The sequence below is a fragment of the Oncorhynchus tshawytscha genome, linkage group LG20, assembly GCF_018296145.1.
Source record: "Oncorhynchus tshawytscha isolate Ot180627B linkage group LG20, Otsh_v2.0, whole genome shotgun sequence".
Taxonomy (NCBI): domain Eukaryota; kingdom Metazoa; phylum Chordata; class Actinopteri; order Salmoniformes; family Salmonidae; genus Oncorhynchus; species Oncorhynchus tshawytscha.
In genome coordinates, this window is record NC_056448.1 from 38,928,514 (window position 1) to 38,952,246 (window position 23,733).

The 23,733-nt window shown below is 44.3% G+C and overlaps 1 protein-coding gene across 2 annotated transcripts; it reads right to left on the reverse strand.

Annotated features, from left to right (window-relative positions):
* Window positions 1–859: 859 nt before the first annotated feature.
* Window positions 860–23,062, reverse strand: psmb7 (proteasome 20S subunit beta 7). 2 transcript variants are annotated; one of them, XM_042302633.1, is made up of 9 exons: window positions 22,907–23,062; window positions 22,034–22,127; window positions 21,616–21,713; window positions 17,786–17,926; window positions 17,412–17,527; window positions 11,807–11,865; window positions 1,991–2,142; window positions 1,472–1,504; window positions 860–1,089 (listed from the first exon to the last, which is right to left on the reverse strand). In XM_042302633.1, exons 1-9 carry the CDS (start codon window positions 22,966–22,968, stop codon window positions 978–980), a joined length of 867 nt encoding a protein of 288 aa, XP_042158567.1. In that variant the 5' UTR covers window positions 22,969–23,062; the 3' UTR covers window positions 860–977. The 2 variants fall into 2 exon arrangements, with proteins under 2 accessions (XP_042158567.1, XP_024237353.2); XM_024381585.2 differs by lacking the exon at window positions 1,472–1,504.
* Between the last annotated feature and the right edge of the window lie 671 nt (window positions 23,063–23,733).

The window sequence follows — 23,733 nt, forward strand, 5'->3', positions numbered from 1 at the left end:
ATGTTTTTGCCTTGACAGCACTAAGCAGCAGATAGATGCTAGATAGAGGGTAAGTGATTGAGTCAAAGTTTACTAGTTTAGAAGACTGCAAAAACCTCAGTACTTATATTTTAGCAATTCTATTATATGTGCTTGTAAAATATCTAGAGCTTTCAACGACTATTCTTTGTAATGATTTTTCACTCAAAAGTAGTGTGTAGGCTATGGTTTTATTTTGTAATTGTACTTTCCTGTGGGGATTTGACATGATTTTGTGGAATCACGTTCAAGTGTTTCCCTTTTTGCATTTTGTAGTAGATAAAAGGTTTATAAAATATTAATTCTTATACTCTTACATTTGATCCAATTTCAATTCCTTTCTTATCCGAAGTGTGTTATAAGACAGTAAGTTGTATTTAACAACCATCAATGAATAACAGCCTACAATCTAAGTTTTTAAAATAAGGAATTTGATAGATGACTTAATTTACAAGGATTAAGGAATAGTGTGCTATATAGTGACTGGACAGCTGGCAAACAGAGATATCTGTCAATCCTGGAACAGCACGGACATTGGTTGACCTGTGATCTTGAGATACTCACCAAAGAGACATCCACCAGACCCACATCGTCGTCTGTAACGAGATGGTAGTTCACGCAGTGAGATCAATGAATTCACCAGCATACTAGTAAACATTCTGATCATTTATATTTCCCGTTTATTTTTTAAAATAGATTCCCTAAAACAGACCAACTTGTTCTCCATTGTTCCCTCTTCAAACTTCAATAATTATAACAATTCACGTGTTTGTCAAACTGCTAACTAAGCAATTACATACCATTTGAGATGGCATCGTCACAAAACACTTAGGAGACATTGAAGACTCAACGCAAACTTTATTTTAAACCATGGAAAAACATGCCATCTCCACTGAAGGAAGTAAAGGCGAATTTGGGAAGTAACAACAGGGAAAACATCAGAATGTTCCGGTGAGGCTTCAAGAGGTATCCATAGTCTGAACCGTCTCCTCAACCACCTCCAGATCCAATTTGATCACGGACTTCGTCAGGACTCCGGTTGTTCCTTGCTTGTACTTGTAATTACCGGTTCTGATTGGAAAAATAAAAGGAATTAGATTCTAATTTTTAAAAATATATACAGACATTATTCAATACAGCATAAACTGGTCTGATGAGCCTCTGGGAGCTAGTTCTTGGATGTAAAACACAAAAATGGCTTCCATGAGTCACGTGACTTTGGAGAATGCATTTCTCTCTAGCACTGTGCCACTGCTTTTTGGAGTTTACGACAAAAAAAAACAAACGTGCAACTTAGTTCTATGAAATTGAACAAGCAGCAGGGGTCACGAGAAGCACAAACTTGCTGGGTTAAGTGGGTTAGTAGTCAAACAAGAGTATTCAGGTGGGTGAGACAAAATGCTATGGTTAAAGTCTAGAGCACTCCACACAGAACTAGGTATTTATTACTCACTGGTGGGGCAAGGCTTCATGCTCATACACACATCTTCAAACAGAACAGGCCAAAGGGATGGGTCATTCGCCGTGCCATTACAGATGATTCATTACCAACAATGCAACTCAACAATACATTCTTAACAAATTAAAAAAGGACACAAATAACTTGAACTCATTCAGAATTTGAATGATTAACAGCGATGCACTGCTGTGGTGGAAAACATCCTCTGTCATAGGTGAATAAGGGTTTGGGATGGAATAATACTCGAACCATGCAAAGGTTCTTGCACTCAAAATATGAACAAATGTGTGCCATTTGTTATTGTGCTTGTATTGACAAGGCAATCCAGTCAGCAAGCAACTGTACTCCAGACTGAATGAGACTGCTGTGACAAAGTGGGGACCAATAACACTGATGGGACATGGGAACCACATTAAGGTGACAAGTGAAGGGACATGAGGACAAATAATTTATCAAAATATGGGGACTATTGAGGGGAGATTGTGGGGACTGTTGGTGGGTAGGTGGCCTTACCGGACACCCTTCTTGTTGGCCATGTCGTGAGGCCTCAGGTAGTCCACCCTGCCCTTGGTGATGACACACAGGTCAATATTGCTGCCGGAGCCAAGGTCGTTGAAGATGCCAGCCGCGATGGCGTCCCGAACCAGCCGCTTGGCATCTTCCTCCTGAGGAGAGGAAAAACAACAATCATTATTGTAAACATGATCAATATCATCTCTTCATGTACTGAGTGAATTAATCCAAAACTTATTCCACTACTGGTCAGGATGGAGGGGTAGAGCAGCCCTACATATAAACCTTCTGCACAGGTCACATGGTTGTCTGGATCAGCCTTTAGCTGTGGCTTCTTATGAAAGATGACAACTCAAGCTGAGCAAGAAGTAGTGAGTGGGGATTCCCACCCATCTACAAACACCATGGGAAAAGCAAGGGCTCCCTCTATTGACCATCATCGCTAAGAGCAGTAGCACCTTCCTGAAGTACTGTAGAGCTAAATGCTAATTTTCAAGTGTCCCCCCCCCATCCTCTCCAGGCCATGTGATAAATGCAACTGTCACGTCACGCAAGATAAATGGTCCTCCTCAGCCAGAGCGTTTTAACACAATGGCTAACAGAGGAGACGTGCCCCCTCGGTGAGCTCTACCAGACTCCACAGTGGAGGCCATCGCCACCTCAGAGCTCTTCATCTAGTATCTGGGAGTGTGAGGAGTTGAGACACATTCTGACAAAGAATTGAAAAATAAATCAAATTAAAAAGACAAAATGCATTGTGTCAGACTCATGGCCTTTCCTCTGTAGTCTGAGTGTTAAAGTTCAGCCCTGCTACAGGGGCCTTTAAGACCAGGTTTGACTATGTTAAGGTAGCTGATGTTGCAGGACGGAGTACCCCATCACGTACTAAGGTTAAAGACATCTGCTAAATAAGCATATTTAGCCGTTACTTAGTGACCGTGTATCAAACGCCACTAGTGTATGGTGCAGTCTGTCCACAAGATCCCACTCACAGAATTACAATTTACACAGTTGTTCAATATATCTTCATTTCATTGTTGTTTTTACCCCCACTGGGATTTAATAAGGCTAACTTGGTTTTAAGTCTAACCCTGCAGAGAGAAATGACTACGGTAATTAAACATGCCAAAATGTCTTCCTACCATTCCGACATCCTAAACAGGAAAATCGTTCCCGGTAGGGATGCATCTAATATCCACTAGCTTCAACTGCCGCCGGCAACACTTTGCCCACAGCTTGTGTCTCATCTAGCATGGAAGAGATTGGTTTAGGTTTGCAGACAGCCGAGGGCCTAAAGTAGTTTGTTCTATCATGGAACAGACTGTTTTATTCAGGTAATATCAGAGACAACGCAGAACACATCTGACTGGATGAGAAGAAGTGAGTGGTGCACACACCCCGAGCTGTGTGGAAACCTGAGCAGTCTAATTCTCTTGCGCAAACACACACAAGATTTTAAGAAATATCCTCAGAGTGTGTTTGTCCTAATCCCCAGTGTGTGACACCACCAGCACAGTGCTAAGGTTAGCTAAGGGCTGGGTCATGGTTCTCCAATCAGCAGTGGGCTGGGTGGCCTACTGGGACTTCATTACACGGACACCAGAAGACACCTGGTGTGTTTTTAAACAGCACCACTCAGAGTAACACAAAACCCTCACAGTCCATGGTCGCTGGAGGAACCACACTAAAGTCAGGGTGTGTGGTACTGGTGTGGGTGAGAAAGAGACTGCTATGTTTCTACAAAGCGTCCGTGTGTCCACGGTTTCATCAATTATTCAGCATAGTCTGGCAGCTGCTGTGGAGCTGAGAGACACCCTAGTTCCTAAAATATGATTTATGATACAGGAGAGACAAAGACCAGGGGACGCGGCAGCTTTCAGAAATCTGCATTTTCAAAATGCAGCCCATCAAAAAAAGCTGCGTCTTAAATCATTTCACCTGCGTTTTATATTGAAAGGTAGTTTGTTGTTGCTTCAAGCGGAGTGAGTGATCAGGGCCATGCAACTCTAGTCATCACAAAATACATTTATGCAAAAACATTTAGCAGAAAAAAATAGCATTGTTTTCATTAGACGACAACAGAAGTGCAACTATTTGGCTAGCAGCCACACAGTAAATCAGCTTTCTATGAAAGTGCAAGTTATTTTTTGCAAAGACGATGCACGGCCGTCAGATATATTATGTTAACCATAGAAAGAATGTAGCCAGCTACATTTCCTAATGTTTTGCATGAAGTTAATATTGATTTACCTTGCTAAAACTACCTGAGAAAATTAATCATCGCGTCCTTCCTCTCTGCCATTGGTCAAAGCACTGCCTGTTTTTGATTGGTCTGAAGACGAGATTTTTTTTAATCAGTGTGAATAACACAACAGCGTTGCAGTTCTTGACACAAACCGGTGCGCCTGGCACCTACTATAGCCCGTTCAAAGGCAAAGGCACTTAGGTGAAACATGCAAGACTAAATATTTATCAAGAGTTAAAAATCCTTCTTTAACTGGTCTCCTCCCCTTCATCTACAATGATTGAAATGGATTTAACAGGTGACCAATAAGGGATAAGCTTTCACCGGAGTCTCATGGGAAGAGCAGGCGTTCCTAATGTCTTGTAGACTCCCTGTATATTATCATTTCAGATTGTGAATGTGTGATATGGGGTTAGATACATACTTTTTGACATTCTAAAAGAAAACCTTTTATAAACAATGCAACACTGCCATGCTTATCTGAGCCTTAGTGTCCGACTTTTGGCTGTCACAGATGCACCTGCAATTTCACGACTTCGTCTAGTCAGTTGCTTTCGATTCACCACTCAAACTCGTAGAATATCTGTAGAGTTTCAGTTTTTCAAACTGGTTTGTTATTTTATTTCAGTTCACTAAATAGTTCTCATTATTAGTTTTAATTCACATCTACATTGCCATATAGGGCGGGGTCTCGACCCCACCCTGTGCAACTGGGTACTGGACTTCCTGACGGGCCGCCCCCAGGTGGTGAGGGTAGGCAACAACATCTCCTCCCCGCTGATCCTCAACACTGGGGCCCCACAAGGGTGCGTTCTGAGCCCTCTCCTGTACTCCCTGTTCACCCACGACTGCGTGGCCATGCACGCCTCCAACTCAATCATCAAGTTTGCGGACGACACAACAGTGGTAGGCTTGATTACCAACAACGACGAGACGGCCTACAGGGAGGAGGTGAGGGCCCTCGGAGTGTGGTGTCAGAAAAATAACCTCACACTCAACGTCAACAAAACTAAGGAGATGATTGTGGACTTCAGGAAACAGCAGAGGGAACACCCCCCCATCCACATCGATGGAACAGTAGTGGAGAGGATAGCAAGTTTTAAGTTCCTCGGCATACACATCACAGACAAACTGAATTGGTCCACTCACACAGACAGCATCGTGAGGAAGGCGCAGCAGCGCCTCTTCAACCTCAGGAGGCTGAAGAAATTCGGCTTGTCACCAAAAGCACTCACAAACTTCTACAGATGCACAAATCGAGAGCATCCTGGCGGGCTGTATCACCGCCTGGTATGGCAACTGCACCGCCCTCAACCGTAAGGCTCTCCAGAGGGTAGTGAGGTCTGCACAACGCATCACCGGGGGCAAACTACCTGCCCTCCAGGACACCTACACCACCCGATGCTACAGGAAGGCCATAAAGATCATCAAGGACATCAACCACCCGAGCCACTGCCTGTTCACCCCGCTGCCATCCAGAAGGCGAGGTCAGTACAGGTGCATCAAAGCTGGGACCGAGAGACTGAAAAACAGCTTCTATCTCAAGGCCATCAGACTGTTAAACAGCCACCACTAACATTGAGTGGCTACTGCCAACACACTGTCAATGACACTGACTCTACTCCAGCCACTTTAATCATGGGAATCGATGGGAAATGTAAATATATCACTAGCCACTTTAAACAATGCTACCTTATATAATGTTACTTACCCTACATTGTTCATCTCATATGCATACGTTGATACTGTACTCTATATCATCGACTGCATCCTTATGTAATACATGTATCACTAGCCACTTTAACTATGCCACTTTGTTTACATACTTATCTCATATGTATATACTGTACTCGATATCATCTACTGTATCTTGCCTATGCTGCTCTGTACCATCACTCATTCATATATCCTTATGTACATATTCTTTATCCCCTTACACTGTGTATGACAGTAGTTTTTTTTGGAATTGTTAGTTAGATTACTTGCTCGTTATTACTGCATTGTCGGAACTAGAAGCACAAGCATTTCGCTACACTCGCATTAACATCTGCTAACCATGTGTATGTGACAAATAAAATTTGATTTGATATACCCATGACATCATTCAACATGGCTGCCAGCTCTGGGTTGGACTTAAAATATCATGGACCCTGACAAGAATATAAAATAGTCCATCTAGCTAAGTCAAATCAAGCATGTTAATTATGTACCGTATAGGAGACAATCCAAAAGATCCTACTTGTAAACTGAAAAGCCCAGTTTGAGAGACTCATCTCAAGTAAGACTCGAGTGAAATAAAAATGCACACTTTAGTGTGTAAACGCACACTTGAGACACATGTATTCCCCTGCAATCAGTGTGTGAACAACATAACTGCTGCCTCCTGCCCCACATTATAATACAGCCTCCCCACGGCACCAACACACACCATTTCAATATTTCATAACCATATTAAATATGCCACAGAAGACGGTGTTCAACATCTGTCGTCTTCAGGGTATTGGCGACTCCCGGGAACGGGGGGCAGGCTTGATCTCTAATTGGGCCACGTGCCAAATAAAAGCAGCAGTTTACTACACCGCTTTCCCATGGAGACCCCTTTACCAGACACCCCTTTACATATTGGTACGCAGCCGGTACCCCCCGACTTCTTGTCATATTCCATTTGTAATAACTAGAAGTCGTGTTGTGTGTGGAGATGCAGGAAGTGGAGGTTGAGTGACAAGGGGAGGAAATGACAAGGCGTGTTCCAGCTGTCTGTTCTGGTTTAGAGCCATTTCAACTTGCTGCTAATGAGGATAGAAAAGGAGGTCTGGGGTGGAGGGGGGGGTCAAGAAAACAGCAGAATAAAAAAATATCTGCAAGTCAGTCAGATGCTCTATACTGATCATCAAAATCTGGTTTAGCGACAAGTCAATAATACACTAGGTGACAACGGCAGTGTTTCTCCAAACACAACGGAGCCCCTTCTGGCACAGTTAGAATAGTTAAAGGAGAAACATGTTGTTGGAGCAGGTCCCCAGATTAGCCCGTAACATCACACACCACTCACGTTTAAGATCACTAGGCTCAGAAAGAGATTTACAACCAAACACAGTTCATGACATCTCATGTCGAGAATAGATAAGCAGGGTTACTGTTTATTCTCCAGGAGAGAAAGAGTAGAGAAATATATATAAAAACACTGGGGAAGTATATAGGCCTAGAAGAGACTGACACTTTCACGCCGTCTCATAAACCCTCCTCAGTCCCACAGAGGAGCAGAGGGGCACTTCATAAATCAGACAGACTGGTGGAGTGTCACTCTGGCTATGGGTCATCCATCTTACTGGGCCCAGGGCCTGTACTCTACTGCTCTCTGGGGGGCCAGAGGAGGCGGCTTGAACAGAACTGAACCAGGCCGTGACAGGAAGGAACAGCACCTCAACCCCAGCCTGCTACGCAGGGTGGAGTAGGACAAGGGAGAAGAAATGTGAAGATGAAGAGCGCGATTGCTACAAGGGTTGAATATGTGGGCCCAGTGTACTCCTTCACATCAGAGCACTTTTCTTGATGTATGTACATGCACTGAACTACAGTGCCTTGCAAAAGTATTCATCCCCCCAATGGCGTTTTTCCTATTTTTTGTTGCATTACAACCTGTATTTTAAATGGATTTTTATTTGGATTTCATGTAATGGATATACAGAAAATAATCCAAATTGGTGAAGCGAAATAAAACATTTAAAAATGTGCATGTGTCTGCTCAAACGGTCAGAAACAGACTCCATGAGGGTGGTATGAGAGCCCGACGTCCACAGGTGGGGGTTGGGCTTACAGCCCAACACCGCGCAGGACGTTTGGCATTTGCCAGAGAACACCAAGATTGGCAAATTCCCACTGAGCACGTGATAGACGTGACAGAGTCTGGAGACGCCGTGGAGAACGTTCTACTGCCTGCAACATCCTCCAGCATGACCGGTTTGGTGGTGGGTCAGTCATGGTGTGGGGTGGCATTTCTTTGGGGGGGCCGCACAGCTCTCCATGTGCTCGCCAGAGGTAGCTTGACTGCCATTAGGTACCGAGATGAGATCCTCAGACCCCTTGTGAGACCATATGCTGGTGCGGTTGGCCCTGTGTTCCTCCTAATGCAAGACAATGCTAGACCTCATGTGGCTGGAGTGTGTCAGCAGTTCCTGCGCAAGAGGAAGGCATTGATGCTATGGACTGGCCCGTCCATTCCCCAGACCTGAATCCAATTGAGCACATCTGGGACATCATGTCTCGCTCCATCCACCAACAGACTGTCCAGGAGTTGGCGGATGCTTTAGACCAGATCTGGGAGGAGATCCCTCAGGAGACCATCCGCCACCTCATCAGGAGCATGCCCAGGCGTTGTAGGGATGTCATACAGGCACGTGGAGGCCACACACACACACTACGGAGCCTCATTTTGACTTGTTTTTAGGACATTACATCAAAGTTGGATCAGCCTGTAGTGTGGTTTTCCACTTTAATTTTGAGTGTCACTACTAAACCAGACCTCCATTGGTTGATAAATTTGATTTCCATTGATAGTGTGATTTTGTTGTCAGCACATTCAACTATGTAAAGAAAAAAGTATTTAATAAGAATATTTCATTCATTCAGATCTAGGATGTGTTATTTTAGTGTTCCCTTTATTTTTTTGAGCAGTGTATATCGATGGAATTAATCGAACAAAAGGACCATTTGTGATGTTTATGGGACATATTGGAGTGCCAACAAAAGAAGCTTGTCAAAGGCATGAATTATATTTTGATTTCTGCGTTGTGTCGCGCCTGCAGGGTTGAAATATGCTCTCTTTGTTTACGGAGGTGCTATCCTCAGATAATAGCATTGTTTGCTTTCGCCGAAAAGCCTTTTTTTGAAATCTGACATGTTGGCTGGATTCACAACAAGTGTAGCTTTAATTTGCTATCTTGCATGTGTGATTTAATGAAAGTTTGATTTCTATAGTAATTTATTATAATTTGGCGCCCTGCATTTTCACTGGCTTTTGGCCAGGTGGGATGCTACCGTCCCACATAACCCAGAGAGGTTAAGCAAGGTGCACCATGAAGACCAAGGAGCTCTCCAAACAGGTCAGGGACAAAGTTGTGGAGAAGTACAGATCGGGATTCGATTATAAAAAAAAATATCAGAAACTTTGAACATCCCACGGAGCACAAATAAATCCATTATTATAAAATGTAAAGAATATGGCACCACAACAAACCTGCCAAGAGAGGGCCGCCCACCAAAACCCACAGACCAGGCAAGGAGGGCATTAATCACAGGCAACAAAGAGACCAAAGATAACCCTGGAGGAGCTGCAAAGCTCCACAGTGGCGATTGGAGTATCTGTCCATAGGACCACTTTAAAGTTGTACACTCCACAGAGGTGGGCTTTATGGAAGAGTGGCCCAAAAAAAGCCATTGCTTAAAGAAAAAAAATAAGCTAACACGTTTGGTGTTCGCCAATAGGCATGTGAGAGACTCCCCAAACATATGGAAGGTGGTACTCCGGGCTTTTTGGCCATCAAGGAAAACGCTATGTCTGGCGCAAACCCAACACCTCTCATCACCCAGAGGACACCATCCCCACAGTGAAGCATGGTGGTGGCAGCATCATGCTGTTTTTCCCCATTGGCAGGGACTGGGAAACTGGTCAGATTTTAAGGAATGATGGATGGCGCTAAATACCGGGAAATTCTTGACAGTCTTCCAGAGAAAATCTGTGGTATGACTTAGATTGCTGTACACCAGCAGGAACCCATCCAACTTGAAGGCACTGGAGCGGTTTTGCCTTGAAGAATGGGCAAAAATCCCAGTGGCTAGATGTGCCAAGTTTAGAGACATATCCCAAGAGACTTGCAGCTGTAATTGCTGCAGAAGGTGGCTCTACAAAGTATTGAGGGGGAATAGTTATGCACACTCAAGTTCTGTTTTCTTGTCATATTTCCTGTTTGTTTCACCCCCAAAATGAATTAGCATCTTCATAGTTGTGTAAATCAAATGATAAACCACCCAAAAATATATTTTAATTCCAGGTTGTAAGCCAACAAAACAGGAAAAATGCCAAGGGAAGTGAATACTTTCGCAAGGCACTGTAGATGGCCACTGCCCCAATGATAGACAGTCCATGACCCCAATCTCCACCCTCAATGAGAAACACCTGAACCCTTCAATAAGAACACTGCAACAAAAGCCTCCATATAAACACTAGCACAAAACCCTGTTAATTAATGCCTTTAATTCAGTAGAAGTTGCTCTGTGACAGGCGTCTCTGGGGAATTCGCTACAGTATGTGCCAAGAGCAACAACCACAGCAGCCTTCCGCCGTCTTCAAATGGATGTTGATTACCAGCATGTTCACTCCATTGAAACGTTGCCGGTTGATGCACCTGAAAGCCCTACTTCATTGGAAGAGACAAAAGGTTACGAAAAACAAAAAGGGAGGGGGGGCAACTCCACTCCTCCCTATCCTCTCACCCCCAATTACTGTTGTTCTATTATTGGTTCCCTCCATTATCCTGGCTCCAATTGTGCCCTGGGACAGGTAGCTAGCTAACACCCGTTGAGGGAGTAGAGACCCCCGGGATGTCTGCTGCTCTGCTCTCTCCGGCCACACACACACACACACACACACACACACACACACACACACACACACACACGTGTGAAGCCAGGTTCTGAGTCTACGACAGTCTCCATTACTCAGGTTGCCATAAAATACAATAGCATTCTGATAACTTGTATAACTGCGCACACACGCACGCCTCCCTCCCCCTACAACCCAACTGAAGATGTGCGAATAGCAAAAACGACTGTGGCATATTTCTGCTTCCTTGTTCAGCAAAGCCTTTGATGTCACTTAAAAAGAGGATAAAAAGTTCCTCTTTGGGTGAATCGGCAATGGAGAGGCAGAAATAGAGCCAGGATTTATATAGACACCAGTGTGGGAGGTAGGATAAAATATATTGTGTGTAGGGATGTGTTGGCGTGACACTATGTAGGGCTGGCACGGTAATTGTATAGTCATGAAAATAACCCTCATAACTAGGGTGAACACATCACATAAACAACTGTCACCCAAAATTCCATGACCATCACAACACTGTGTATGTATCATGATTATTTGTGTGTGTGTGTGTGTGTGTTGATCAGTTTAACGGGAGTCCACTGAGAGGAGAACTGTGGCCCCATCTCCAAACCACTAACACCCAGGGCCTTGCCGTGACCAAGCCATACAGCCAAACTGTACCATCTTGGAGGGAGAGTTAAATGCTGGAGTCCAACAGGACAAAGTGGCTTAGATGTATATAACATGCTCATAACATGACTATCCATACCGTTGACCCAGGGCTTCGCCAAATCCAGAGGAGCTTCACAATGAGGTAAAGCAGGTGTATATTCTCTGCTGTCATAAGCATAGTCGACTTGTTTCAAATTGCGGGTTTGTTTAGACTATTGTGGTTTAAAATATGTGCATGGCCATGTATTCCTCCATTTTGATACATGAAGATGATGCGTGGATGTACAAAATGGCAGATGGGCCAGGTCCAACTCACCTCCATGTCTTGCTTATAGCGGTCCTCAAACACAGCCATGGCAGCCAGAGAGCCAGAACCTATGAGAGAACAGAGAAACACAAAAACTGCATGGTTAATGACTTTGAGTGACCAGAATTAAACCATAGAATAATTTTTTTTTTATACCAGTGACCAAGACAAGACTACGGGTCAACTTACTAAGACATGGGCCGAATGGTATACGACAGTCGCAGTGGAAAGTAAAATGTTGAGGACCATACAAAGTTTGAAAAACACCACTTTCAAAAATGCTTACAAAGGTCCCTCCTGGTAACCATGACTGAATGTCTGGTTCAGGTTTCAGCTGACTGTTCATTTCCAACGCCCACTTCTTAAAGAAACACTATGTAACGACGCGCCTGGAGTCCATTTTCTAAAGCGCCTCAGATGTGGCGGGCAATTAGCTCGCTGAAGAAAGTGCTTAGCTGTGACAAAAGCAAGAAGCAGGAAGTTGAAGAATCCCTTTGTTTTGGTGGAGACTGGCCATTAGGACTTCTCTACAGCTGTGTCTCTTTTACAACAGAAGAGTCATTTTCTACCATACCTTCTCCCCGCTCTCCTTAACCCCACAGCATCCATCATGCCATCTTCCTCTCCGTGTGCGGCCGCTGTCTGGTGTTTTATAGCCAGGTTGCCAGGGGAGTCATTAAGGAGTTGCACTGGCTGAGTTTCATTGTGATTTGCCAGTACAGTAGAAGGTGAAGAGGAGAGTAAAAGGCCTGGAGACCATCTAAATGGTTCGATGGAGGTAATAGGTTGAACGATAGAGGTTAATAGGTTGACTTAAAAATGGAACAAAATGTGTGAAAGCATGGCTGTTGGGCCAAAGCCTCACCCAATGTTTATCTAAAGTCTACACTCAACATTCAAGTTTTTTTTTAATGTGAGCCATAGTAAGCTCACACAGGCATTCTGGTCTCTAGCTATCCTGTCGAGTTTGCTATGGCACACCGGTTTGCAACAGGAAACACTAATTACAGTTTCTTATTGGACAAGTACCAATGGCATCTCCCTATAACACTCCGGTTCAGAGTTTCCTTCCACGTCGTGCCTACTGAACATGGCTCTCTCCTGGTTACCCGGGCTGTCAGTCAGTCACCGGGCTCTCTGCTGGTTACCCGGGCTCATCAGTCAGTCACCGGGCTCTCTGCTGGTTACCTGGGCTCATCAGTCAGTCAGTGGGCTCTCTACTGGTTACCCGGGCTCATCAGTCAGTCAGTGGGCTCTCTACTGGTTACCCGGGCTCATCAGTCAGTCACCGGGCTCTGCTGGTTACCCGGGCTCAGTCAGTCAGTGGGCTCCCTGCTGGTTACCCGGGCTCATCAGTCCCCGGGCTCATCAGTCCCAGGGCTCTCTACTGGTTACCCGGGCTGTCAGTCAGTCACCGGGCTCTACTGGTTACCCGGGCTCATCAGTCAGTCCCCGGGCTCAGTCAGTCAGTCCCCGGGCTCTACTGGTTACCCTGGCTCATCAGTCACTGGGCTCTAAAATGGTATGGTGAGACTTCCACTACATGCATGATATTCAATTGACATTGGTGCCGGGGGGGATGTGAGGAGGCCATTGATCATTTCTCATGCATGTTTCACTCTAGAAGGGGCAGACATGAGCTCCTGGTGGGACTCCCTAATATGAGGCCTCGGCTCGCTGACATGCAACATACTGATACATGAATATGAATGAGCCGGGCCGGAGAGGGGGAACGAGACAAAAATATAGTAGAGGGAGAGAAGGTGGAGAAGGGGAGTGGGTTGGTATAAATGAGGGAGAAAAACAGAGGGGTTAAGAGGTTGATATTTATTGTATATAGTAGGAAGGGACAAAAGAACAAAAACTTCTTTTTTTTTTAAAGCTATTGATTAAATGAAGAAAAAAAAAAATAGTAAAATAACAATATAAGGAATGGGAGAAAAAAGGAGACTTTCATATGTAGCTAGTCCCCCCAGTTTCTTACATTTTCATGGAAAGTCTGAGAAAGCAGACAATCTTGCAGCGTTGGCTGGAAAGGTGTAGTGAAAGAACCCCCATAGGTTCTTTGTCAGCACAACAGCCTTTCAAGTGACAGCCTCACGCCTCCTGAGTAAACGCCGGGGAAAGCGATTCTCGGAGAGAGGCAGGAAGTGTGTGTGTAACCTCTTCCTTTCTCCCAATCCTCACATGCCTCCTTTTATTAGTGACTGGCTTTAAAACAGGCTTCTATTATTCATGTGGCTGAATATTCAGCCAAATTCCCTCCGCTTCCACGTAGCTCAGTAGAGAAATACCAGAGTCGAATATGAAGGAGATACACTAGTTTAAAAATCACCACAAACAAAGAAAAGCCTGTTCGTACAATGAAGCAACATTCTCCCAAACGAGTAAAGAAAAAGCTATTTGTAGTAGGCTTGGGCGGTGTATATTACTGTGTATAAATAGACAATCAAGTCAAACCTATTTCTTTGACGTTTTTCTATACATTTTAATATTTGTAGCTACTTTTAAGTAAATACCTGCAGTCAACTTGTGCAAAATTAGGAGATAAAGCAGCTTGCGTTCTTCATTTCACCTGCCACATTTGACATTATGAAGCTGACCGTAGTTCCCCAGAACAGTTGAGCCAGTCAAGTGTTTGTAAATAGCACAACCGGAGAAAGTGGGAGCAGGTGAGTCCAGCTGTGTATCAGGGATGTGCAACTAGTTTTCCTTCACCGAAAATACATTAGTACCACACATTAGGCAGAAAATAGCTTCATTTATCAGATGACAACAGAAGTGCAATGCTATTTGGCTGGCAGCCACATAAGTAAGCTAAATGAGCTTAATGAAAAAGCAAAGTATTTTCCACAAAAACTATGCATGGCCATCATATTTCAGTTTATAATAGAAAGTAGCCAGTTACACTTCCCAATGTATTTCTTAAAGTTAATCTGGCATTTTAGAGGGAAAAAAAATACAAATAGGCTGGCTACACCGAGAAATATGCAAGAGAAAAGTTGGTACACATCAGTCAGAGCGTTGATAGAATGCCCGTTCGTGAATTCTCATCCGAGTGGAAAAGTGCAAAAGAAACTAAATTAGTCTGACAACGAGCACAAATTACAATAAGAAGCATTTTAGATCTGCCTTTACAAAACACAGGAAGATCGACAACCTAAAGTATGTGGACACCTGCTCATCGAACATCTCATTCCAAAATCATGGGCATTAATATGGAATTGGTCCTCCCTTTGCTGCTGCAACAGCCTCCACTCTTCTGGGAAGGCTTTCCACTAGATGTTGGAACATTGCTGCAGGGACTTGCTTCCACAAGAGCATTAGTGAGGTCGGGCACTGATGTTGGGCGATTAGGCCTAGCTTGCAGTCGCCGTTCCAATTCATCCCAAAGGTGTCTGATGGGGTTGAGGTCAGGGCTCTGAAGGCCAGGTAAGTTCTTCCACACCGATCGACAAACCCTGTCTGTATGGACTTCGTTTTGTGCACGGGGGCATTATCATGCTGAAACAGGAAAGGGCCTTCCCCAAATTGTTGCCACAAAGTTGGAATCACAGAATCGTCTAGAATGTCATTGTATGCTGTAGTGTTAAGATTTCCTTCACTGGAACTAAGGGGCCTAGCCCCAAATATGAAAAACAGCCTCAGACTGTTATTCCTCCCACACAAAACTTTGGTACTACGCAGTCGGGTAGGTAGTGTTCTCCTGGCATCTGCCAAACCCAGATTCGTCCGTCGGACTCCAAGATGGTGAAGCGTGATTCATCACTCCAGAGAACGTGTTTCCACTCTCCTCCATAGTCCAATGGCGACGAGCTTTATACCACTCCAGCCAATGCTTGGTATCGAGCATGGTGATCTCAGGCTTGGGTGCGGCTGCTCAGCCATAGTAACACATTTCACGAAGCTCCAGAACTAAGAGTTCTTGTGCTGACGTTGCTTCCAGAGGCAGTTTGGAACTCAGTCGTGAGTGTTGCAACAGAGGACAGAGGATTTGTAAGTGCTGCACACTTCAGTACTCGGCAGTCCGCTTCTATGAGCTTGGGTGGCCTACCACTTCAAGGCTGAGCAGTTGTTGCACCTAGACTTTCCCACTTCACAATACCAGCACTTAAAAAGTTGACCGGCACAGTTTTAGCAGGGCAACGTTTTTACAAACTGACTTGCAGTGTTTCGCATATGAATTTTATCTTTTTTCCCTGCATGTAAATTTAAGAATTCTGCGTTAACTACCAAGGTAAACTCAGGGGGTCACGTTAACTAAGTAAATGGCTGAATTAATAAGGTGACGGGGCATCATATTGTGTTGGCTTTCTGCCGTGTTTGAGAAGTCAAAGCCTTTTGGATGAGTTCTGTACAGCTGCCACCTTTTGATTTCCTTGCGTTTTTTCTCTTCTCCATTCTCAGCCTGTCTGCTCCTCCCCCATCTTCTCCAAACAGAGCACACAGGCCCATTGCCCTGGTGAGTCCAGACTCCACACAAACAGTGTGAACACATGCTGCTCCAGAGCCAGTACTCTTCATTTGCAAAGTCTCTCGTTCACATTCGCTTGTAAAATGGCCAAACTCACCAAAAAGGACATTTGGTAGCACCTACCTATATATGCATAACGTTATGAGCTGGACTGCCTGTCTATGCAATAATTCTCTCTCATTTGCGCTCGTTAGCTAGGAGCCGCCATGGAAATTCACTATTATTAGCTCAATTTGTTTTTGCATTCTGGTAATAGATGCCCAATGGGCTTTTTCAGTTTTTTTAGGCCCCACTTTGTGTACTAAGCTGCTAATACAGTAAATCCCAGGATGAGAGATATGAAAATACAGATACTTCCCATCCCTAATTTGTAGACTAAGATAGACTTATTTCGCTTAGAGGCCACATTTCATAACACCTTCAGGGAGGAAACCTTTGAGAGCAACAATTAACACTTGAAGCGGCCTAAACAATTAAAATTCTTGGGGCGGTTGTCTTACCCAGCAAACAATGAATACAAGGTTTAGCTGAGCTTTGGAGTAAAGATGCCGCCCACAGCAGAATTGAATAAGCATCAACCGGACGTGGGGATAGGGTTGGGGCACCAGGTGTTTGGTGAAAGGGGGGACTGTCCTCATATACCTGCAATGGAATGAGGGGTACCCGTGAGAACTGACCAGGGTCCTTAATTTCAACCCACACAGCTGTTCTTAAAAATGAGCTCTGTATGTGTTTTGCAGAATGGCTCCTCGTCAACTTTTCCCATTTTCATTCAACTGAAAGAGGTAAAGCTGAATGGAGCCAGAAAAGCTGGACCAGGGTAGACTGACGTGAGTAGGAAGTTTGTAGATGTGCGTGGATGGGATCCCTGCTTGGTCTTGCGATAGAAATGAGGTCTGTGCTCGTGGCGGTTTCGACAAATCTGCCTGGCCTACCAAACTCACATTTTCTCTCTGAAGTGACTTGACAATACACTCATCTGACAGGATTGAGCACATCTGTAGATTGTAATGTGGTTTAACTGTGAATAACAGCTTCAGAAAAAGTTGAATGCAAACAGCAGCAGCCTCTAGTGGAGCATGGCAGTATTAAAGACAAACAAAGAACAAAAAAAGGGAAGTAGTTAACTGGTAAACTCACCCATAGTGACGTAAGGAAGCTTGTCAGTAGAGCCGTGGGGGTAGATGCTGTAGAGATGGGGCCCGTTGCAGTCCACTCCACCCAGCACCAGGGCAGCGCCAATGTGACCCTGGTATCTGAGAACGCAACAAACTATTCCTTCTCTTCTATTGACTACTTTTCACAACATAGACACCCAACCCAGCATTACTCTACATCAGGGCTGTCACTACTAATTCCATCGGCCAAATGTCTGCCGTTCCCCCCCCTTTCAATTAAGATCTAGACAAACAGGTGAGGGGGTCCCTTACTAATCAGTGACCTTAATTCATCAATCAAGTACTAGGGAGGAGCAAAAGTCCACAGACACTCGGGGGGCTGGATAGGTGGCATACCTAAAGAGCATCTGCTTGAGCATGCGGTTGGCAGTGGCCACGCGGGGCAGCCGGCTCGTAGAGAGGGAGTGCAGCTCCAGGTTAGAGGAGATGATCTGGGTGGTCATCTCAGTGTCTGCTGCCGTACCCGCTCCACAGCAACTGGATGAAATGGAGGTCAGGATTATGGAGTTGACGTGCATTTATGAAACCACACTTGAAATAAATGTTGATTTTAAATCACGTGATGCCTCTGATGTACACTAAAGTCTAAAACATGGCAAGACATGTTCCAAACAGTGTTCACTGAAGCACCGAGATAAACAATAGACATGTCATTCCCGTTAACTCCTGTTACACAGAAAGTACACCACAACAATGTTAGGTCATTCACCCTAGGGCTGGCGGTATACCTTATTTAAGCAATAAGGCACGAGGGGGTATGGTATATGGCCAATATACCACAGTAACAGTCTGTTCTTAAGCACGACGCACCGCGGAGTGCCTAGACACAGCCCTTAGCCATGGTATATTGGTCATATATCACAAACCCCTGAGGTGCCTTATTTCTATTATAAACTGTTGACCAACAATTAGAGCAGCTTATAATTGACTATATACACCGGTATTGATGCACGGACTGGTTTGGGTTTTTACTTTACCTTCTATAACAGTATTTTATTGTTTGGCTTGTTAAATGTGATACGCATCTCCAGCGTGTGTAATGTCCATTTTTACAGTTTGCTCCCGTTTGCTACTGGAGTCATCTTTCTCCATCTCCTCTTGCTGCATGCCGCTTACCACACCAAGCCCGGCCCGTCACTCAAGGAGAGAGCAGTTGCTCGATCAGAGTCAAGAGCACTTTCTTGCCGTTCACTCTGCATGATCAGATGGACGCAACAAGATGTTGGTGACATGCAGCTTTCCACTGTCTGCTAGTTTGTCTTTCCATAGCAAGTTGCTGGCAAAATAAATTGTGTTAGCAACTAATGCTTATCGCTAGTTAGTACTTTTAGCAAGCTAGCTAGCCAGCTAAGAGTCAGAGCAAACCTTGCTAGCTAATACAGCCTGGTACCAGTGCTGGGGTAGGGCTAGATAAGATACTGTTGCACAAATATGCTTATCAGAGGAATAGGCGAAGTATGAGCATGTTAGCTAGCTAGCTACATGAGGTAAGAAAACATGTAATAGGGCCACCTGGAAACACTGACCTACACTTTGGTTCCTACCCTGTCAATAATTCCTCCCTGGCTTACTGGATCCATTTGTTGTCAAACAATGTATTCAAGGTGCTGCCCATAATATTCCAACTATAGAATTAGAATAATTATTTTATTCCATGATTCCAACAGTTAACTAGGCCTAGATGTTTGTACATATAATGCAGCCCTGTGTAGCAGTGTGGAAATTATAATAAAAGTGCAGAAAGTGATGAAAATGCAGACAATTTTGTTTGGAGGTGGATTGAAACAGTATAAAACTACCAGAATGGAGAAAACCCCATTGAAATAACTTGTAATTGATCTGTTGCCACCCTGGGGTCTAAATGTGCTTTATGAACTACTCAAATCAAATTTTATTTGTCACATACACATGTTTAAGCAGATGTTAATGCGAGTGTAGCGAAATGCTTGTGGTTCTAGTTCCGACAATTCAGTAATAACCAACGAGTAATCTAACAATTCCAAAACTACTACCTTATACACACAAGTGTAAAGGGATAAAGAATATGTACATAAAGATATATGAATGAGTGATGGTACAGAACGGCATAGGCATAGACTTCACTACCCTCTGGAGAGGGCGGAGCAGTTGCCGTACCAGGATGCTCTTGATTGTGCATCTGTAGAAGTTTGTGAGTCCTTTTGGTGACAAGCCGAATTTCTTCAGCCTCCTGAGGTTGAAGAGGCGCTGCTGTGCCTTCTTCACGACTGTCTGTGTGGGTGGGCCAATTCAATTTGTCAGTGATGTGTACACCGAGGAACTTAAAACCTACTACCCCTCCACTACTGTACCGTCGATGTGGATGGGGGGGGTGCTCCCTCTGCTGTTTCCTGGAGTCCACGATCATTTCCTTTAATTTGTTGACGTTGAGTGTGAGGTTATTTTCCCTGACACCACACTCCGAGGGCCCTCGCCTCCTCCCTGTAGGCCGTCTCGTCGTTGTTGGTAATCAAGCATACCACTGTAGTGTCGTCTGCAAACTTGATGAATGAGTTGGAGGCGTGCGTGGCCACGCAGTCGTGGGTGAACAGGGAGTACAGGAGAGGGCTCAGAACACACCCTTGTGGGGCCCCAGTGTTGAGGATCAGCGGGGTAGAGATGTTGTTACCTACCCTCACCACCTGGGGGCGGCCCGTCAGTTCATTACCCAGTTGCACAGGGCAGGGTCGAGACCCAGGGTCTCGAGCTTGATGACGAGTTTGGAGGGTACTATGGTGTTAAATGCTGAGCTGTAGTCGATGAACAGCATTCTCACATAGGTATTCCTCTTGTCCAGATGGGTTAGGGCAGTGTGCAGTGTGGTTGCGATTGTGTCGTCTGTGGATCTATTCGGGCGGTAAGCAAATTGGAGTGGGTCTAGGGTGTCATGTAGGGTGGAGGTGAAATAGTCCTTGACTAGTCTCTCAAAGCACTTCATGATGACGGAAGTGAGTGCTACGGGGCGGTAGTCATTTAGCTCAGTTACCTTAGCTTTCTTGAGAACAGGGACAATGGTGACCCTCTTGAAGCATGTGGGAACAGCAGACTGGGATAAGGATTGATTGAATATGTCCGTAAACACACCAGCCAGCTGGTCTGCGCATGCTCCGAGGACGCGGCTGGGGATGCTGACTGGGCCTGCAGCTTTGCGAGGGTTAACACGTTTAAATGTTTTACTCACGGCGGCTGCAATGACGGAGAGTCCGCAGGTTTTGGTTGCGGGCCCTGTCAGTGGCACTGTATTGTCCTCAAAGCGGGCAAAAAAGTTATTTAGTCGGTCTGGGAGCAAGACATCCTGGTCCGCGACGGGGCTGGTTTTCTTTTTGTAATCTGTAATGGACTGTAGACCCTACCACATACCTCGTGTCTGAGCTGTTGAATTGCGACTCTACTTTGTCTCTATACGGACACTTAGCTTGTTTGATTGCCTTGTGGAGGGAAAAGCTACACTGTTTGTATTCAGTCATGTTTCCGGTCACCTTGCCTTGGTTAAAAGCAGTGGTTTGCGCTTTGAGTTTCACGTGAATGCTGCCATCAATCCACGGTTTCTGGTTTGGGAATGTTTTAATCGTCGCTATGGGTACGACATCGTCAATGCACCTCCTAATGAACTCGCTCACCGAATCAGCGTATTCGTCAATGTTGTTGTTGGACGCAATGCGGAACATATCCCAATCCACGTGATCGAAGCAGTCTTGAAGCGTGGAATCAGATTGGTCGACCCGGGGTTGAACAGACCTGAGCGCGGGAGCTTCTTGTTTTAGTTTCTGTCTGTAGGCTGGGAGCATCAAAATGGAGCAGTGGTCAGCTTTTCCGAAAGGAGGATGGGGGAGGGCCTTATATGCGTCTCGGAAGTTAGAATAACAATGATCCAGGGTTTTACCAGCCCTGGTTGCGCAATCGATATGCTGATACAATTTAGGGAGTCTTGTTTTCAGATTAGCCTTGTTAAAACCCCCAGCTACAATGAATGCAGCCTCAGGATACTCAAACCACATTTAGAACTAGTATTAATCAAAAACATAACTGTAAAATACCATAAATTATGTGAAAAATACCATATACTATATTTTAGCCATATCACCCAGCCCTAAATCACACAACTAATATTAAAACAGAAAACTAACATTGGACAAGGGGTCACTTACTAGATGTTTGGGGAGATGTAATGGATCTTGGAGCAATTCTTATCTGCCACAATCATGCCCTCTGTGGCCCTGGTGTCAGCACCAAGAACTATCCCATCCTACAGGGAAAAATAAATAAAAACTAATTCAAACAAGAAGTATACATATCTCATTTTTAAAGAGTGATTGTAGGCATATTGCATGCATTTCTTGCTCAATGTTTGATAGCTCAAGTCAAAATGTGGAATTTTATACATTAAATCAAAAACTTAACCACATACAGGATAAAGGAAGGAATGGTGGAATTGTAGAGCGCTCAGTCTGAATTTAGGCTACTTCAGGAAAACACAGCAGCATGTATTATCATCAGTACATTTGTAGTGTTATCTTCATCACTATGGTAGAGGTGAAATAAATATGTAAACAAAGTTATCCTTACCTTAAAAACAACCCCACAGATTGTGGTGCCTGTTTTCCGGGCAGATGGTACGTTGCATCCTAATTTGGTAACTTCAGCTTCCAAGACTGCATTCCTAAAACAACAGAAACATGGTCAGAAATTGTGCATGCTAGACAGTCATCGACACGTGACTTCAGAACTACATGGGCCCTTGATGACTATGCATCTTGTAAAATGTAATACTAATGTGTTGGTAGGCCAATTCAATATCAAATGTAGCTAATCAAATATATGCTACACCCATTGCACACAACAATATTTGATAACGATCCGGCCAGGTAAATTGATATGTCTCAAACTAAAATCTGCTGTATCATCGGCGGGCAGCGATGCGGGTTGAGCGCAAGCCAAGCCAATTGGAAATGAGATGGATGTCAAACTTGACACTAAAAATGTGACAAGTCAATATGTATTTGAATTTAGAAATTCAACACGGTTGTGACTAAACAACTTGTAGCTATAGGGCCAACTAACTACGTTATGCATCGTTTCCGTTAGCCGGCTATTACGGACTGGCTACTATTGGCCCTATAGCTAGGCTAGCTAATACTCAAACTGTAGCTAACTTTTACTTCTGAGAGTTTGAAAACTGAGTATTCATCACCACGTGTAAATTGTCGCAGCCTACGAAATAATTTTGTAAAATCCCCCCATTCTTTCATTCATCACATAACTCAAGAAAAACAGCGTTGAGAAATGTCTGAGTCATTCGAGGAGGCCGTGAAGAGAATGGAGCGGCCCGAAATCAAATAACTCAACACAGAGAATACATTTCTAAATCATTTCTAAATATAAAAGTCACTAAACACGTGGACATGCGCCGCTCTTTTTGAAATCTCACTGAATCCTTACCTCTTGCAATTTTCGAAACTGAAACCTCCAAGCTGCGGCTGGCACACTGACAGAGTCGCCATTTTCCTGTACTGAATTCCAGCTTCCGGGAAGCGAGGCTCACTAAAAGCGGTAACTTCTCCCTGGGTTACACTGATTGTCCTCCGGAATAACTGAATGAAATTAAATTACGACAAATTAGGTCCTTGTGACAAGTGGTTCAAATTTCGTCCTTACATATCTCCTCTTATTTTTAATATGGGTGCTGTAAAATATACATTTCTTTAAAAACATGTGAAGAGTGAGGCTAAGGGACAACGACAAGCTATCAGAATCAGGTAGGCCTATCAAATTGGCTGAATAATGTCAAGTAGTCTGCCCATTCAGCAGTACATAGCCCTAAATGAGATTCCTTACCCATAAATAAGGAGCAGTGTGTGTTTACATTTTACCACTGGAGGTCAGTAGGTCCAAAGAATTGAACATAGCCCCGGTCCAACAGGAAACAACAGCCTAGTAGTGGAATGCTTGAGTGACCGCCACCCACACAGCCCACTGTCTCCCACCAGAGGGTCTATGCTGCCCCCTTTTCTCATCAAATCTAGGGCCAGTGTTGTGTGTCACGAAAGCACACTGCTCTTTGAACCAATCACTGCTGTCTTTATTGGTTATTAACAGGACCAGTTACAAGAGTTCCGAGCTATGGCATAAAATGCACCAATCATGTGTCAAGAGAACACAGAGCCTTGGTTATAAACCAATACCATTTTAAAGACTAGATCCACAAACGTTAAACACACTCACATTGAGACACACACATTGAGGTGTGCATGCATGCATGCATACAT

Coding starts and splice junctions, on each gene's coding strand:
- psmb7 (XM_042302633.1), bottom strand. CDS start 22,968: ATGGCGACTCTGTCAGTGTGCCAGCCGCAGCTTGGAGGTTTCAGTTTC. Junction 17,528..17,785: donor CTCAAGCAGATGCTCTTTAG/GTATGCCACCTA, acceptor TTGCGTTCTCAG/ATACCAGGGTCACATTGGCG. Junction 1,090..1,471: donor CATGAAGCCTTGCCCCACCA/GTGAGTAATAAA, acceptor TTTTCCAATCAG/AACCGGTAATTACAAGTACA.